General features: G+C 49.2%; 1 protein-coding gene across 1 annotated transcript; it reads right to left on the bottom strand.

Annotated features, from left to right (window-relative positions):
- Positions 1-2,023: 2,023 nt before the first annotated feature.
- NFU1 (NFU1 iron-sulfur cluster scaffold) lies at positions 2,024-15,449 on the bottom strand. The gene is made up of 8 exons (XM_065856828.2): positions 15,361-15,449; positions 13,326-13,432; positions 11,790-11,925; positions 8,691-8,757; positions 7,156-7,270; positions 6,321-6,384; positions 2,910-3,084; positions 2,024-2,254 (listed from the first exon to the last, which is right to left on the bottom strand). The coding sequence occupies exons 1-8, from the start codon at positions 15,405-15,407 to the stop codon at positions 2,210-2,212; spliced, it is 756 nt and encodes a 251-aa protein (XP_065712900.1). The 5' UTR covers positions 15,408-15,449; the 3' UTR covers positions 2,024-2,209.
- Positions 15,450-15,661: the final 212 nt, after the last annotated feature.

The raw sequence follows: 15,661 nt of genomic DNA, 5'->3' as shown, positions 1-15,661 counted from the left end.
TCTTCTTATACTTCATAGTGAGACAGGATGGCTAAGAGAGAATGGGATGTGTTACGGGCTTCTCTCTGCATGACAGGGCTTGAGGAACTTGAGGACACAAGATACTCGCTGGACAGGGAACCTCTTCAGTCTCAACATCACAAGACGTTTCATGTTCCGCCCGGGGGCACGCAGGGCTCATCTGGTCCTATTTGTACAAATCAAAACCCAACAGAACCAAGACTGGAAATACAACGGCAGATCCTGGAGTACTGCTTAACGAAAGAACAAAGACCACATCTTTAAGAGAGACGTTTTATTTAACACGTGAAACAGCTACTTTTCTCCCTAAGTTGTGGCTTATAGAGTGCATTAAATTGACACGTTAGGCCTAAAAAAGCTCTATTTTTGAGAAACCACAAAGACTACTTCCCATTCTATGCTTTGTTGATTCTTATTGAACACGGGGGTAGGCTCATCGATACATTTCTAAGATGCTTCACAACGAAGTAAAGAAAATATGGTCATTTCAAACCAATTTCCAAATCCTGAGAGGGTAATTCAAATGACTAAGTTATTGCTCTCCATGAAAGCCAAAGAAACATTTTATGGCTACCACACGCTGATCTGCACACTATCCAAAGGATTCTCCGCTGATTTAATCGATCCTGTGGTGGAACTGCAAGGAGGGAAGGAGGGAACACAGCACCGTCAACTCCTTGTGCACAGGGAACACAACCAAAGCCAAACAACGACCACAAACCCAGCTTAGCTGCGGCAGCGCAAAGAAACAGCATTTCCATCAGCAAAGCCATCCGCTAAAGCCGGTCACCAGCAAGAAATCCCATCCCCCGTGCTCAAGTAAACAGAAGTACTTGCAAAGCGTGATTTACGTAGCTCGATTTTGGAACAATAAATATTTTGCTTCCTGTGGTCTCTAGCACTGGAATGTGCTCTGCTCCGCCAGCCCTGGCCTGTGCGCTGCGGAAGAACAGGACACGGCCAGGTGAACGCGTCCGCTTGCTTTGCTGTCCTGCCGGTGTCATTTGTGCCCGTAAGCACCGCACGTTCATCTGGACATTGGGAGTATTATGTTGAGAAATCATCTTTTCCAAGTTTAAGCAAACAATTAGCTGAACTATTTTACCTCTAAGCAAGTTACTTTGTCTCTTTACTTACTACAGCTGGTAAGGATCATCATCTTCTAACAATTACACAGAATCCCAGGATGTGAGGGGTTGAAGGGCCCTGGAAAGCTCATCCAGTGCAATCCCCCCATGGAGCAGGAACACCCAGCTGAGGTTCCACAGGAAGGGGTCCAGGCGGGTTTGAATGTCTGCAGAGAAGGAGACTCCACAGCCTCCCTGGGCAGCCTGGGCCAGGCTCTGACACCCTCACCAGGAACAAGTTTCTTCTCAAATTTAAGTGGAACCTCCTCTGTTCCAGTTTGCACCCATTGCCCCTTGTCCTATCACTGGTTGTCACCGAGAAGAGCCTGGCTCCATCCTCCTGACACTGCCCCTTTAGATATCTGTGAACATGAATGAGGTCCCCCCTCAGTCTCCTCTTCTCCAGCTCCAGAGCCCCAGCTCCCTCAGCCTTTCCTCACACGGGAGATGCTCCACTCCCTTCAGCATCTTGGTTGCCCTATTTATTTTAAGAGATTTGATTTTTTATAACAAACAACCCCCTTTTTTTGTTTCTATTGCTACTTTGTTGCACAGTGGTAGCGAACACCTGGGTCACTTTCCACAAGTGATCCAACACTACATCCTCTCAAACAAACAGCTGAACAAGACTCGATAAAACGAACCGTCTGAACCTCCCAATTGTAAAGGCAGATAGTCCTGCAAACCCCATGAGGTTTGGGGGTATAAAATGTATAGATTTTTATTGCACAAAAAACAGTCAGGAAACTTCACTTTTGCTGCCTCTTTTTTTTCAGTCTTGAATTGTTTGTATGGGAGAACAATGGAGAGATGCATCAGCATTTTAAAGCCCACCATTTCTTTCTTAAGACACAGTACAAAACAAAGCGAAATGATTCATTTTTGAACGCAGGGCGTTTAATAAATTAGTGGACAAACTGCTTAAACTGATGATACGTTTTCACAGACATTAAGTGCAACTATTTTTCTGAAACGAAAGGCAAATTTGGTTGTTCCTCAGCACAAAGGTTCTTTACGTACACCACGAGGTAAATACTTATTTGGCCGTAGATGATGCCAGCTCAAGTAGAATTTGCTTCTTTCTCCACATCATCATCATCAATAACCTGAAATCAGATCCAGAAGTCACTTTGGTAAACGGTGACAGCATTGCATAGAGAATTTATGCCATTAATCCCTGCTGCGCCCAACCAGAGCAGCGGTTCTTCTACAGCACTCAATGACAGTGATCACATCAACAAGACAAACTTGCAATCAAAAATGCCAGGAGGAAGCGTGGTTGAAATAAGAGAAGCTCACCAAGTTATTACGAAGGCCATCAGATCACTACAGCGTATGGGATTTTTAACCAGGAAGCAAAACAATCCGCATTTTAGGGGACAAAAGCTTGTCCCGTGTCACACAAAGTCACCAAAGCACAGAGGTAACAATCAGTGGTGAACACAGCGTGCAGGTGTGGGCTCCTCGCTGCAAGAGGGACATGGGCACACTGGAGAGTCCGAGGAGGCCGGGCCATCGCCACCTTTGCCACAAACCACAGGCAGCGCAGGAGCCTTTTCTGCAACGCCGCTTTCCACCGGGCAGCCCCAGCGTACTGCGGTCCATGTATTTGTACAGGACTTGGCACAGTTCTGCTTCTAACTCAGACAAACTGCAGCGATGCATCCCGTGCTTTCACTTCAACTGCCAACCTGTCCGCGCTGGAAAGGGACAAAGACGTCGCTATCCATGCAAAACAGCTGCTATTGCTCAGCAACCCACCTGTTCCACGCCTTCTACTTCAGGGATGTAGAACTGGAGCATGTTCTGTATCCCGTTCTTCAGGGTGATGATGGAGCTGGGACAGCTGGTGCACGACCCCTGCAACTTCAGCTGCACGATCCCATCCTCAAAGCCTTTATAAATAACATCGCCACCATCCTCCTGCACCGTGGGCCTGAGGGAACATGACAATTTAAAGCAAGTATAGCTGAAATATGTTCCTTTCTAGAAATCTTTAGTAAAGCTCAATTTAATATACTGGCAAGAAATAGTAACTAAATCTCTTTACAAGCACTTAGTTCAAATTTCCAACAATTCACACTTTGCTGGACTCTCACGTTGACAGTTACTGTTACATTAAGCAACACGGACTTGTAATGAATGCAACGGCACACAAGGAATCATCGAAATCCTAGGGGTAAAAAGCCAAGAAACACCGGTTTGCCCTGAGACCCTCCCCACATGGAATGATGATCGCCTCAGTTATGTGGCAAATATAATAGGTGTGAGTCCCACCATGTGATGTCTGTTACCTGAACCCAGACGCTGGTAACAAGCTCTTTAGTGCTTCCATAAATATATAGTTCACCATAATTTACAAAGGGCAGAAAAAGCTCCAACTATAGAAAAGCTTAATCCTGGTAAGGGGTGAAGAAAGGAGCATCTGATAAGATCAGCCCCGGTACCACGAGCGTTTCTGCAGCGCAGTCGCCTTTTGCAAGCAACGAATGCCCAGCATTGTAACTGGGTCCCCATAGCAACATTTTTCCAGACCAAGCTAAAACCATCAAGTTACTCTAACAGAAGCTCTTTATACTGATCTCCAAAATACCTCTTTTGAGAACTGGGCTCCTCAGAGAATCTGACACATTTATTAACAACTCCTCCATTCCACAAAGCCAAAGAGCATGACTAAAAAGTCACTTTTTCTCATTTGAAACTAACTTTTTTAACAGGACCTTTCAGATCTACATTCCCTCCATCCCGCACGCTCTGACTTCTTTGCACGTATTTCTCATTGACTAAACAGTAAATTCTCTGTCCCTACCACTGGTTTATATATAGGTTCTGTGAACTATCCTGCTATAAATTGAAGTGTGATGCAGCACTGCTAATACTCTCATCAGTGGCTTCTTGGTCCACTGCAGGGGGGAGGAAAGGGGGAGGAAAGGGGGAGGAAAGGGGGAGGAAAGGGGGAGGAAAGGGGGAGGAAAGGGGGAGGAAAGGGGGAGGAAAGGGGGAGGAAAGGGGGAGGAAAGGGGGAGGAAAGGGGGAGGAAAGGGGGAGGAAAGGGGGAGGAAAGGGGGAGGAAAGGGGGAGGAAAGGGGGAGGAAAGGGGGAGGAAAGGGGGAGGAAAGGGGGAGGAAAGGGGGAGGAAAGGGGGAGGAAAGGGGGAGGAAAGGGGGAGGAAAGGGGGAGGAAAGGGGGAGGAAAGGGGGAGGAAAGGGGGAGGAAAGGGGGAGGAAAGGGGGAGGAAAGGGGGAGGAAAGGGGGAGGAAAGGGGGAGGAAAGGGGGAGGAAAGGGGGAGGAAAGGGGGAGGAAAGGGGGAGGAAAGGGGGAGGAAAGGGGGAGGAAAGGGGGAGGAAAGGGGGAGGAAAGGGGGAGGAAAGGGGGAGGAAAGGGGGAGGAAAGGGGGAGGAAAGGGGGAGGAAAGGGGGAGGAAAGGGGGAGGAAAGGGGGAGGAAAGGGGGAGGAAAGGGGGAGGAAAGGGGGAGGAAAGGGGGAGGAAAGGGGGAGGAAAGGGGGAGGAAAGGGGGAGGAAAGGGGGAGGAAAGGGGGAGGAAAGGGGGAGGAAAGGGGGAGGAAAGGGGGAGGAAAGGGGGAGGAAAGGGGGAGGAAAGGGGGAGGAAAGGGGGAGGAAAGGGGGAGGAAAGGGGGAGGAAAGGGGGAGGAAAGGGGGAGGAAAGGGGGAGGAAAGGGGGAGGAAAGGGGGAGGAAAGGGGGAGGAAAGGGGGAGGAAAGGGGGAGGAAAGGGGGAGGAAAGGGGGAGGAAAGGGGGAGGAAAGGGGGAGGAAAGGGGGAGGAAAGGGGGAGGAAAGGGGGAGGAAAGGGGGAGGAAAGGGGGAGGAAAGGGGGAGGAAAGGGGGAGGAAAGGGGGAGGAAAGGGGGAGGAAAGGGGGAGGAAAGGGGGAGGAAAGGGGGAGGAAAGGGGGAGGAAAGGGGGAGGAAAGGGGGAGGAAAGGGGGAGGAAAGGGGGAGGAAAGGGGGAGGAAAGGGGGAGGAAAGGGGGAGGAAAGGGGGAGGAAAGGGGGAGGAAAGGGGGAGGAAAGGGGGAGGAAAGGGGGAGGAAAGGGGGAGGAAAGGGGGAGGAAAGGGGGAGGAAAGGGGGAGGAAAGGGGGAGGAAAGGGGGAGGAAAGGGGGAGGAAAGGGGGAGGAAAGGGGGAGGAAAGGGGGAGGAAAGGGGGAGGAAAGGGGGAGGAAAGGGGGAGGAAAGGGGGAGGAAAGGGGGAGGAAAGGGGGAGGAAAGGGGGAGGAAAGGGGGAGGAAAGGGGGAGGAAAGGGGGAGGAAAGGGGGAGGAAAGGGGGAGGAAAGGGGGAGGAAAGGGGGAGGAAAGGGGGAGGAAAGGGGGAGGAAAGGGGGAGGAAAGGGGGAGGAAAGGGGGAGGAAAGGGGGAGGAAAGGGGGAGGAAAGGGGGAGGAAAGGGGGAGGAAAGGGGGAGGAAAGGGGGAGGAAAGGGGGAGGAAAGGGGGAGGAAAGGGGGAGGAAAGGGGGAGGAAAGGGGGAGGAAAGGGGGAGGAAAGGGGGAGGAAAGGGGGAGGAAAGGGGGAGGAAAGGGGGAGGAAAGGGGGAGGAAAGGGGGAGGAAAGGGGGAGGAAAGGGGGAGGAAAGGGGGAGGAAAGGGGGAGGAAAGGGGGAGGAAAGGGGGAGGAAAGGGGGAGGAAAGGGGGAGGAAAGGGGGAGGAAAGGGGGAGGAAAGGGGGAGGAAAGGGGGAGGAAAGGGGGAGGAAAGGGGGAGGAAAACACAAAAGCCCAAGTTCACCACAACTCCTGGAGAAACTGAACTGAATTCTGTGATTTTGACCAACACACAGGTTTTTGGTTCCTGAATTTGTGAGCTGGGGAAGATGCTGCTGTCAGATCCCACAGCTTCAGAAAGCCAGCAGACATCTTCCCCGCATCTGAAACATCAACCTGCTTATTCCTTTCAGCTCACCTTGGAAGACAACTAACGAGCATAAAAATATCCTCAGCACAAAGGACTCTGTTCAGCAAACCGTCCACTCAATCAGGACAACTAGATAGGAAGTTTGCAATGAGAGGAAACAGCATTCTCAAGTCTGGCACTTCAAACCCCCTCACTCGATACTGAGCCACAAATTCCCGCATACCCAGAGGAAAACGCGCTGCGCCCTAAAGAAATCCAAACCCAGGACTGACTCCAGCCCAGCAGTAACGCTCCCAGTTTACCTTATTCTTGTATCCAGCAGTTCTTTAATCATGAGCACGACCTCATCATCATCTTCTGACGCAGCTTGGGAAGGGAAAAATGTGCAAATCAGAAACTGGAGAGAACTCGGATAGGATTATTAACACTCTGCCTCCATAATGGCAGAAGGGAACAGCATTAAAACGGTGCTGAGAGGGCTGAAACCAGAAGGTCGAAGTCTTAATTCGGACTAAGAATCTTTTCCTGCCTTATCCTTATTTATATCCCAGGATTTCACCAACATACGCAGCATTGGTACCGTGTTCTTCTCAACAGGCAGAGGCCTTAACACACAACAGCCTCTAAAGGAAGCAACGAGTAACGATCAATAATGATTCGTGGGCTAAGGAAGGGTCCTCAGAATGTTTTAGCAACGTAAAACATTCAGCAGGAGAATGATGAGCACGTCTGGATTTAGCAGCTCCAGATGTAATTTCAAGCTCATTGATGGTCTCACGGAAGTACTTTTAAAGACAACTTTTTCAAAGGAAATAAAGTCTGTATTAATATTGACATTAAATCCAGATAGAGCAGAGAGGAATTCAATGGTTGTCATCTTCCTTAAAAGGCGAGAAAAATCATTTTAAGTTGGTAAGTTGCAAATGAGAAAATAAAAGTTGTTAAATTATAAGTTATTCTCACTTTCTATTACAGTTTGGAAAAGACTCCTTACTATTTCTTGTTCATTTAAGACCATAAACCTCTCATTAAGACACTGACATCAAGCCTGAGCGTTCTTTTTTGATTCAAGGAGGGAAATAACAGACACTGCGCTCCATGGCAGTCACCGGCCTGGGCCTGAGGAGTTTGATTTACCCGTGTCTGTCCGAGGCGCCTCGTCAGTAACCACAGGTAACCCAGAGGCAAAGAAATCCATTATGGTTGCATAAATATCTGGTTTCAATAAGTTCCAGTCCAGATCTTCACTCTCCTACGAGAATCAGAAGAAAAAATAAAAGAATAAAACCAGAGTATGTGCCTCCTAATAAGAAGTTACGCAGAGATTCTTCTTACGTTCCAAAAATATAATAGGCTCCCATGTTTGATGCGTGGATTTGATCTCCTCGTTTCGTCAAGTCCAACTTTGCCTAAAAAGTTCATCAAGACTCTACTTAAAATAGTCCACAGAAAGTTCTCCTCGTTTGCAAGCCGAGCGCTATTAAAATATTACCCAAAATGAGGTGAAAAAGAAGCCTCTTAAACACATTATTTGCAACGTATTTTTCCCAAATTTTCAGATCCTCAAGATCGTTCGGTTCCATTTCATTTTGAGCCAAATTCTCATTCGCGGCATTTCCCGCAGTGCGAGTGGACGCGTTATCTTATCTCTGCTGCCACGAGCTCCACACCTTGTGCAAGCACAACCCCACCCGCAATGAGCTCCGTCTCGCTCGCACACCCGCCTGTCCGTGCGTCCGTCCCTGTGGAACCGCTCCAGAACCTGCAGCTTCTCTGTGCTACCCACCCCAGTGCTTACCCACACTTTAGGATTACTTTTTCTATTAAAGGCAATTCCCTCCATGCCGCTTGTGAACATCACCTCTGGTACTTTAACTACACGTGTCCAAGAGTCTGACTGGATCTCCCCTATGGGCACCTACCAGGCAGCTCCATCTCAGCTCATCTTTTTGAAACTCTGGGTCTTTCACAGAATCCCTGGATGTCAGGGGTTGGAAGGGACCTGGAAAGCTCATCCAGAGCAATCCCCCCATGGAGCAGGAACACCCAGCTGAGGTTCCACAGGAAGGTGTCCAGGCGGGTTTGAATGTCTGCAGAGAAGGAGACTCCACAACCTCCCTGGGCAGCCTGGGCCAGGCTCTGACACCCTCACCGGGAAGAAGTTTCTTCTCAAATTTAAGTGGAACCTCCTGTGTTTCAGTTTGAACCCATTACCCCTTGTCCTATCACTGGTTGTCACCCAGAAGAGCCTGGCTCCATCCTCCTGACACTGCCCCTTTAGATCTCTGTAAACATGAATGAGGTCCCCTCTCAGTCTCCTCTTCTCCAGCTCCAGAGCCCCAGCTCCCTCAGCCTTTCCTCACACGGGAGATGCTCCACTCCCTTCAGCATCTTGGTGGCTGCGCTGGACTCTCTGCAGCAGTTCCCTGTCCTTCTGGAGCTGAGGGGCCACAACTGGACACAATATTCCAGGTGTGGTCTCCCCAGGGCAGAGCAGAGGGGCAGGAGAACCTCTCTGACCTACTGACCACCCCCTTCTAACCCACCCCAGGTACCATTGGCCTTCCTGGCCACAGGGGCCCAGTGCTGGCTCATGCTCACCCTGCTGTCCACCACTCAGTACTTTAGAAACTCTTTGTCTTTCAGTACATCTGGATCTCGGTCCTGCTTACCTTGGTGATGGTGATGAAGTCTGGTCCAAAGAAAACACTTTTCACTCCTTCAACTCTGAACAACTGTCTGTCAGGAAAACAAACAAAACAACCCCCAAATGCGTATATATTTCAAGTAAACTCCTAAAGATTTAGTTAATCTGTCACTGAGAAAAAGTCGTAGAATACATTTCTAGACAAAAATAAGCACTAAAAACAGAACCATGATGAGGAACGCTGAGTTACAGCTTAGTAAGAGCCAGGAGATCCTGCTGTGGGCGTAGTAAAACCAAACACACCTTACAGGCCTTCTCCACAGGGTGTGGGAAAGAGTAACTCGCCCTCCAGTTTTAATTTGAAGGCCAAATTAAATCCTGTATATAAAAATGTACTGGATCGGCATCAAAACCAGTCGGTAGCTGTTGTTTCAGGTAGGACTAGTGCAAATACAGGGAATGCTCTTTAGGTTAAAGCAAATTATTTAAAGTAACTGAGCTCAACAAAAACCTGCCTTTGATTCCGTTGCCATTAAATAAAAGGATTAGTGCTGAGCAGCCCCCAAGGCTTTAACACCCCAATGCACTTTGTGAGCAATCTGCAATATTTTGAGTTATTTGTATGGCACAGGAAAAATTAGAGAATTTGGTAAAGGCTTAAGATTCACAGTAAATTGCTTGAAATGGCCCCATCCAGCACCCATCCGAAGGAGCACACCGACTTAGCCGAGGGGAAAGAGCACGTTTCGGACAATATTTCAAGCAGAAAACGCAGAATGAGAATTTACAGACCATTTACAACCCATCTAGTAGTCATTTATTTTCACATTCCAGCACGCACATCTGCGTTGACGAAAATGTCTACTCGCAGACACACGACAACAAAAAGCCACTTTCCGCCAGCGAACTGCATTCCGTAACCCGACCCAGCGTTCCGCTGACGCCTCCTGACGTCCTCACAACCATTTCACATTGTATTTATTACTTTAAGTCATACGACGTCGCGTGTAAAGATCCTGTTGGCTGCCAAGCAACTCTGCCAGAGTTGGAAGCGTCAGAGCTGTGTGTCTGATCACCCTGCAGTTCCTGGAGAGACTGGCACATGAAGCAGCTTCTCCCCTGCTTCGTCGAAAATAAGACAGGGTCTTATACAATTTTGGCTCCAAAAGATGCTTACGCTTTTACTTTTATAGCTACATTATTTAAATTGACTTTTTAAATGAACTGCAGCTAGGGCTTATTTTTGGAGTAGGGCTTATATTTTGAGCATCCTCAAAAATCCTGGAAAATCATGCTGGGGTTATTTTTGGGGTAGGGCTTATTTTCAGGGAAACAGGGTACTTTTCATACAATTCTTCCGACAGACACCAGATGACTTAAACAGGGGTCTCTGGAGGTACTAACGGCAGCATTTCTGGATCTCACCCTCAAATTGAAGCCCTTTCATCCACATAAAGTTTATTTTCAGAGGCTGGTGTGAAAGCAACGACAAACACACAAAAAATGCGCTTCCCAGTATTCCCAGAGGCTTGTGATGGCGTTCCGAGCCCCTTCTGCACCAAGATGATGTAAATCCACTATCTGCTCAGTGACTCTTACTCAGAGAATCACACAGAATCCCAGAATGTGAGGGGTTGGAAGGGACCTGGAAAGCTCATCCAGTGCAATCCCCCATGGAGCAGGAACACCCAGCTGAGGTTCCACAGGAAGGTGTCCAGGCGGGTTTGAATGTCTGCAGAGAAGGAGACTCCACAGCCTCCCTGGGCAGCCTGGGCCAGGCTCTGCCACCCTCACCCCAAACAAGTTGCTTCTCAAATTTAAGTGGAACCTCTTGTGTTCCAGTTTGCACCCATTGCCCCTTGTCCTATCACTGGTTGTCACCGAGAAGAGCCTGGCTCCATCCTCCTGACACTGCCCCTTTAGATCTCTGTAAACATGAATGAGGTCCCCCCTCAGTCTCCTCTTCTCCAGCTCCAGAGCCCCAGCTCCCTCAGCCTTTCCTCACACGGGAGATGCTCCACTCCCTTCAGCATCTTGGTGGCTGCGCTGGACTCTCTGCAGCAGTTCCCTGTCCTTCTGGAGCTGAGGGGCCACAACTGGACACAATATTCCAGGTGTGGTCTCCCCAGGGCAGAGCAGAGGGGCAGGAGAACCTCTCTGACCTACTGACCACCCCCTTCTAACCCACCCCAGGTACCATTGGCCTTCCTGGCCACAAGGGCCCAGTGCTGGCTCATGGTCACCCTGCTGTCCCCAGGACCCCCAGCTCCCTTTCCCCTACACTGCTCTCTAATAGCTCATTCCCCAACTTACACTGGAACCTGGGGTTGTTCCTGCCCAGATTCAAGACTCTCCACTTGCCCTTGTTCTATTTCATTCAATTTTTCCCTGCCCAGCTCTCCAGCCTGTCCAGGTCTCTGATGGCAGCACAGCTTCCAGTGTCACCACTCCTCCCAGCTTGGTGTCACCAGCAAACTTGCTGACAGTCACTCTATTCCCTCATCCAAATCACTGATGAATATATTGAATAATATAGGTCCCAGATTATGCATATTGGCATTGAAAGCTGCAACTCCAGAGGCTCGTTATAGATCCTGAAAGAGGATCCACCCAGACATCCTAAACCTTTCGTGAAGGAAAAATCCATCAGGCTTTGAAGTTCAGGTGAGCGCCAACATCTGCCCAAGCAAGCAAACTACTACATTTAATTTGTAGTATTTGGGGACTATTTACTCCCTTACACCATCTTTCCCAATTCCGAAAAGTCGCGTGATCTCCGAGTAACTACTTGAATTAAAACTGATTTTGCAAGATCAGGGCTAGAGGTCTCACCGGCCATGCAGCAACTGTTCAAGAACACTGATTTATAACCCAGTTGCATCAATGAGACGCATTGTGGTGCAACACAGCCGTGGAGCACCCAGACACACAGAAAAACAACTTGGTAACCACCTTCCCAGCTTTAATTTTATGCACAAGTAAAGCAGTGTTAAAAACCTATACTCGGGAGCAGTTGGTGCGTTTAAGGAGGAGCAGAGCGATCAGCAGCCGTGCTTAAAAACATCAGTTGTAGACACACAGCCCACAGTGATCCCCCAACAAATGAGGATGTGTTCAGTGATACCTTGCTAAGGGCGAGCAAAACGCTGCAGCTGGTGTGGAAAACTCCATAGTCCTCGATTCCAGCACTTGCTTCCCCGGAATAAACTTCAAGCTGTTTGGATTTGGCGTGTCCTGAGTTTGAATGAACATGCCTCTTACTGGAAAATAAAAGAATGAAACCGTATCAGCTTAAATGAAAGTCAAGGATCCCGATTTCTTTTACTAACCCTCCTGATGATACACAGAAGCTATGAGGATTTAAGACTGTGTATTTAATAGTGTAGATACATCCATGCAGCGCATGCCTGCGGTTCCACTGAAGCTGAACATCAGTCGGGGACAGTTTCCCATGTTCCAATTCTCCTTCTAGTTCTCCTTCCTTCTAACTCTCCCTGAATATCAAGTAACACGATGAGATACAAACATTCAGGAAAGAAAAACGAATTTTAAACCCAAATTACACCTAAGAAACAACCCCACATAACTTCAAAAAATACGCAACAGAGGGATTTAAAGCAGCAAAAAGAGCTGATATATTGATTTCTGTAAACTGCCGCTTTGCCCGTGACTCCCTCGTATTAGATGACAAATCACACTGTTTATAAATTGCCGAATTGTGACTTTGTTATGGTACCAACCCATTTGAGCTGAACATACACAATGGCACACGCTACATTTTTACTTAAAAAAAAAAAAAAGGCATGAAAATACTTTAACACAAAAAGAATAAACCCAAGCAAGCAAGAAACAGTCAGCTGGTCCTGAGGGGTGGAACAACAACCCATTTCTTCCCAAAGCGTCACCTGCCGTCCTAAGGGCAGGTTTTTCCATCACTAATCAACCTGGAGAGCTCTTTGCACAGCTGTGAGTAATTGCATTGGAATTTATTATTCAGTCCCTGCTAGCGGGCTGTATTTACATCAAACACCTATATAATTGCTTTTCGTGAGCGCTGCGGATGCTGCTCGTGACCCTTCCACCACCTGCTCGAGGGAAGGACCGGGTAACACACGAGGCCCTCGTCAGGGCCTGGGGATCACAACTGAAACACAAAACCGGTGCTGGACAGAGAGGATTTGGCCACATTGTGTTGCCAGGGTTATACCAAGTTGCAGATAATATTAATGGAGAATGCTATTAATGCACCATACACAGCTGCATGTTCAAGAGGAGGAAAGTTTAAAATATATATACATATATATGGCAGCTCTAAGAATGAAAGGCTTTGCCATTGGCGCTGGGTTGTGTGAGCGGGCAGTGATTTCACCTCAGCAGCTGAAGCGGCACAGAAGGGAACACAAGCCCATCTACACTAAGAAAGGTGGCAAACCCCAATAATATTTTGCACTAACAAAGCCCCTTCGAAGTCTCAACAGCTAAATGACACAGAAAAAACGCGTATAATGGTGCCCAGGGAGCCACCCACATCTTCTCCCCAAGCTCCAAATGTGCTTCATCAAAAACCGCCTAGGAAATGTTATCATGCTCAGATTTTCATTATTAGCGCAAGACATACAAACTCACAATGCTCATCTTCTCATTTTCAGCCAGTATTTACCTGCGTTATGCCATATTGCAGGCGGGAGCAATGGTTTCTTTGGTGCAAGTTGGCGCAAAGACCGTTGCGCTGTCAAGTTATGATCCTTTAACATCGTACGACAGAGCCTAGAGAAAGAGCGTTTTAGTCACAATTTGCAAATTACAAAATATCCCTCATTTCTTCCCCTTTTCAGAGCTCCCCGTCTCTCATTTCATGACAAAATAGACGTAAGTCTTCAATTTCAGCCACCTAAAAAAATCATCTAGGCTCTTTCAGAGTTACTAAAGGCAAGCAAAGCACCTTACTTACCTGCAACAGAACAAAATCACCCCAAGGGAGCTTTATCGTCCTTTGGACAGCACCTGGAAATCTAGCTTGGACTAAATGCCCAATTTTCAGAAGATTACAGAGAGCTGCGATGGATCCGGCCTCAGGCACCTGAGACTAAACCAGGGCCAACATTTTCTCCTCTGCTCAGCAGGTTTAGCTGGTCCAACATCAGGCTCTCACTTGTAATGCATCAGCTGCTCTTGCACAACCAAATCGTACAAGAAAAAAATACCAGGGCAATATTTGGATAAAAGATAAAAACTCTGTTAACTACACGTACCTCAGCCCTGTTCACCTCTGTGTATTTCTTCCCTTCGGGGACTAAGGAAATTCAGTATATTCCTATACAAGTACTGTTCCAGAATGAAACCGGAGCAGTTAAAAAGAGGCTCCATACTGGTCACATAATTGGCATTAGCGGTGAAAATAGGGGGGGCCTCCCCACTGTGAAGGGGCCACCAGCACAGAAACGTCTACATCATGTTATTTACATACTGTTGTGATCTTGGTAACAGGTATAGAAACCACAAGGGGAACTGTGAGGAAGGTCCCCAAGAGCAAAGTTCTTCTTTCTCCATTTAGCTTTGGAGAACAGAGATTATAATCCATTTATAGGCCATTTTATAGCCCACAGAGTGGGGCAGGTTCACCCACCACCACTCGGCCCATTGAATTTCCCCTTATTGCACCATCTTTCCCCACTCTAAAGGGGAATTTCCCCTCATTGCTCAGCCCTGAGCACAGGTGTGTGCTGGGGGAGTTCACAGCCCCTCATGACATGATCCTACACACATGTGGGGGAATTTCACACAGAATCCCAGAATGTGAGGAGTTGGAAGGGCCCTGGAAAGCTCATCCAGTGCAATCCCCCATGGAGCAGGAACACCCAGCTGAGGTTCCACAGGAAGGGGTCCAGGCGGGTTTGAATGTCTGCAGAGAAGGAGCCTCCACAGCCTCCCTGGGCAGCCTGGGCCAGGCTCTGACACCCTCACCACAAACAAGTTTCTTCTCAAATTTAAGTGGAACCTCCTCTGTTCCAGTTTGCACCCATTGCCCCTTGTCCTGTCACTGGTTGTCACCGAGAAGAGCCTGGCTCCATCCTCCTGACACTGCCCCTTTAGATCTCTGTGAACATGAATGAGGTCACCCCTCAGTCTCCTCTTCTCCAGCTCCAGAGCCCCAGCTCCCTCAGCCTTTCCTCACACGGGAGATGCTCCACTCCCTTCAGCATCTTGGTGGCTGCGCTGGACTCTCTGCAGCAGTTCCCTGTCCTTCTGGAGCTGAGGGGCCACAACTGGACACAATATTCCAGGTGTGGTCTCCCCAGGGCAGAGCAGAGGGGCAGGAGAACCTCTCTGACCTACTGACCACCCCCTTCTAATCCATCCCTCACTCCTCAGTGAATGGTCCCTCAGCACCCGTGTCGAGGCAATTAACGCTGTTATAATGGGGTTGGGGCAGGAAACACCCTCTCGGTGCCCGCGTGTTAGGAGGAGAAGTAACTTCTCTTTGTTCGCGCTGCTACAGCGGGGAAGGAACGGGGAGGAGCGAGGAGAGGCCGGCGCGGCCCGGAGGTTGCGGTGCCGCTCGCTGCGACACAGCCGCCCTCTCCCCGCCCCAGCCGCGCGGGAAAAGGGCGAAAGGAAATCCCGCCGGGAAAGAGCCGGGCTCCCTCCTCCAGGCACGGGCAGCGAGAAGCGGAGCGAGCCCCGCGGTCACCTACCGGCCGCCCAGCCCCGCCGCCGCGCAGACCAACCGCGCCGCCGCCATCTTGGCGCTGCCCGGCCCAGCAGCAGCGGCGCCCCCTGGCGGCGGCCCTTGGGCAGCGCCAAGATGGCGGCGGCACCGCCTCCACTTCCGCCCGCCCAGGGAACACTTCAGAGAACCCCAGGATGTCAGGGGTTGAAGGGCCCTGGAAAGCTCATCCAGTGCAATCCCCCCATGGAGCAGGAACACCCAGCTGAGGTTCCACAGGAAGGTGTCCAGGCGGGTTTGAATGTCTGCAGAGAAGGAGACTCCACAAC

The sequence above is a fragment of the Patagioenas fasciata genome, chromosome 26, assembly GCF_037038585.1.
Source record: "Patagioenas fasciata isolate bPatFas1 chromosome 26, bPatFas1.hap1, whole genome shotgun sequence".
NCBI classification, from domain to species: Eukaryota; Metazoa; Chordata; class Aves; order Columbiformes; family Columbidae; genus Patagioenas; species Patagioenas fasciata.
This window is presented reverse-complemented; position numbering and strand designations above follow the sequence as displayed.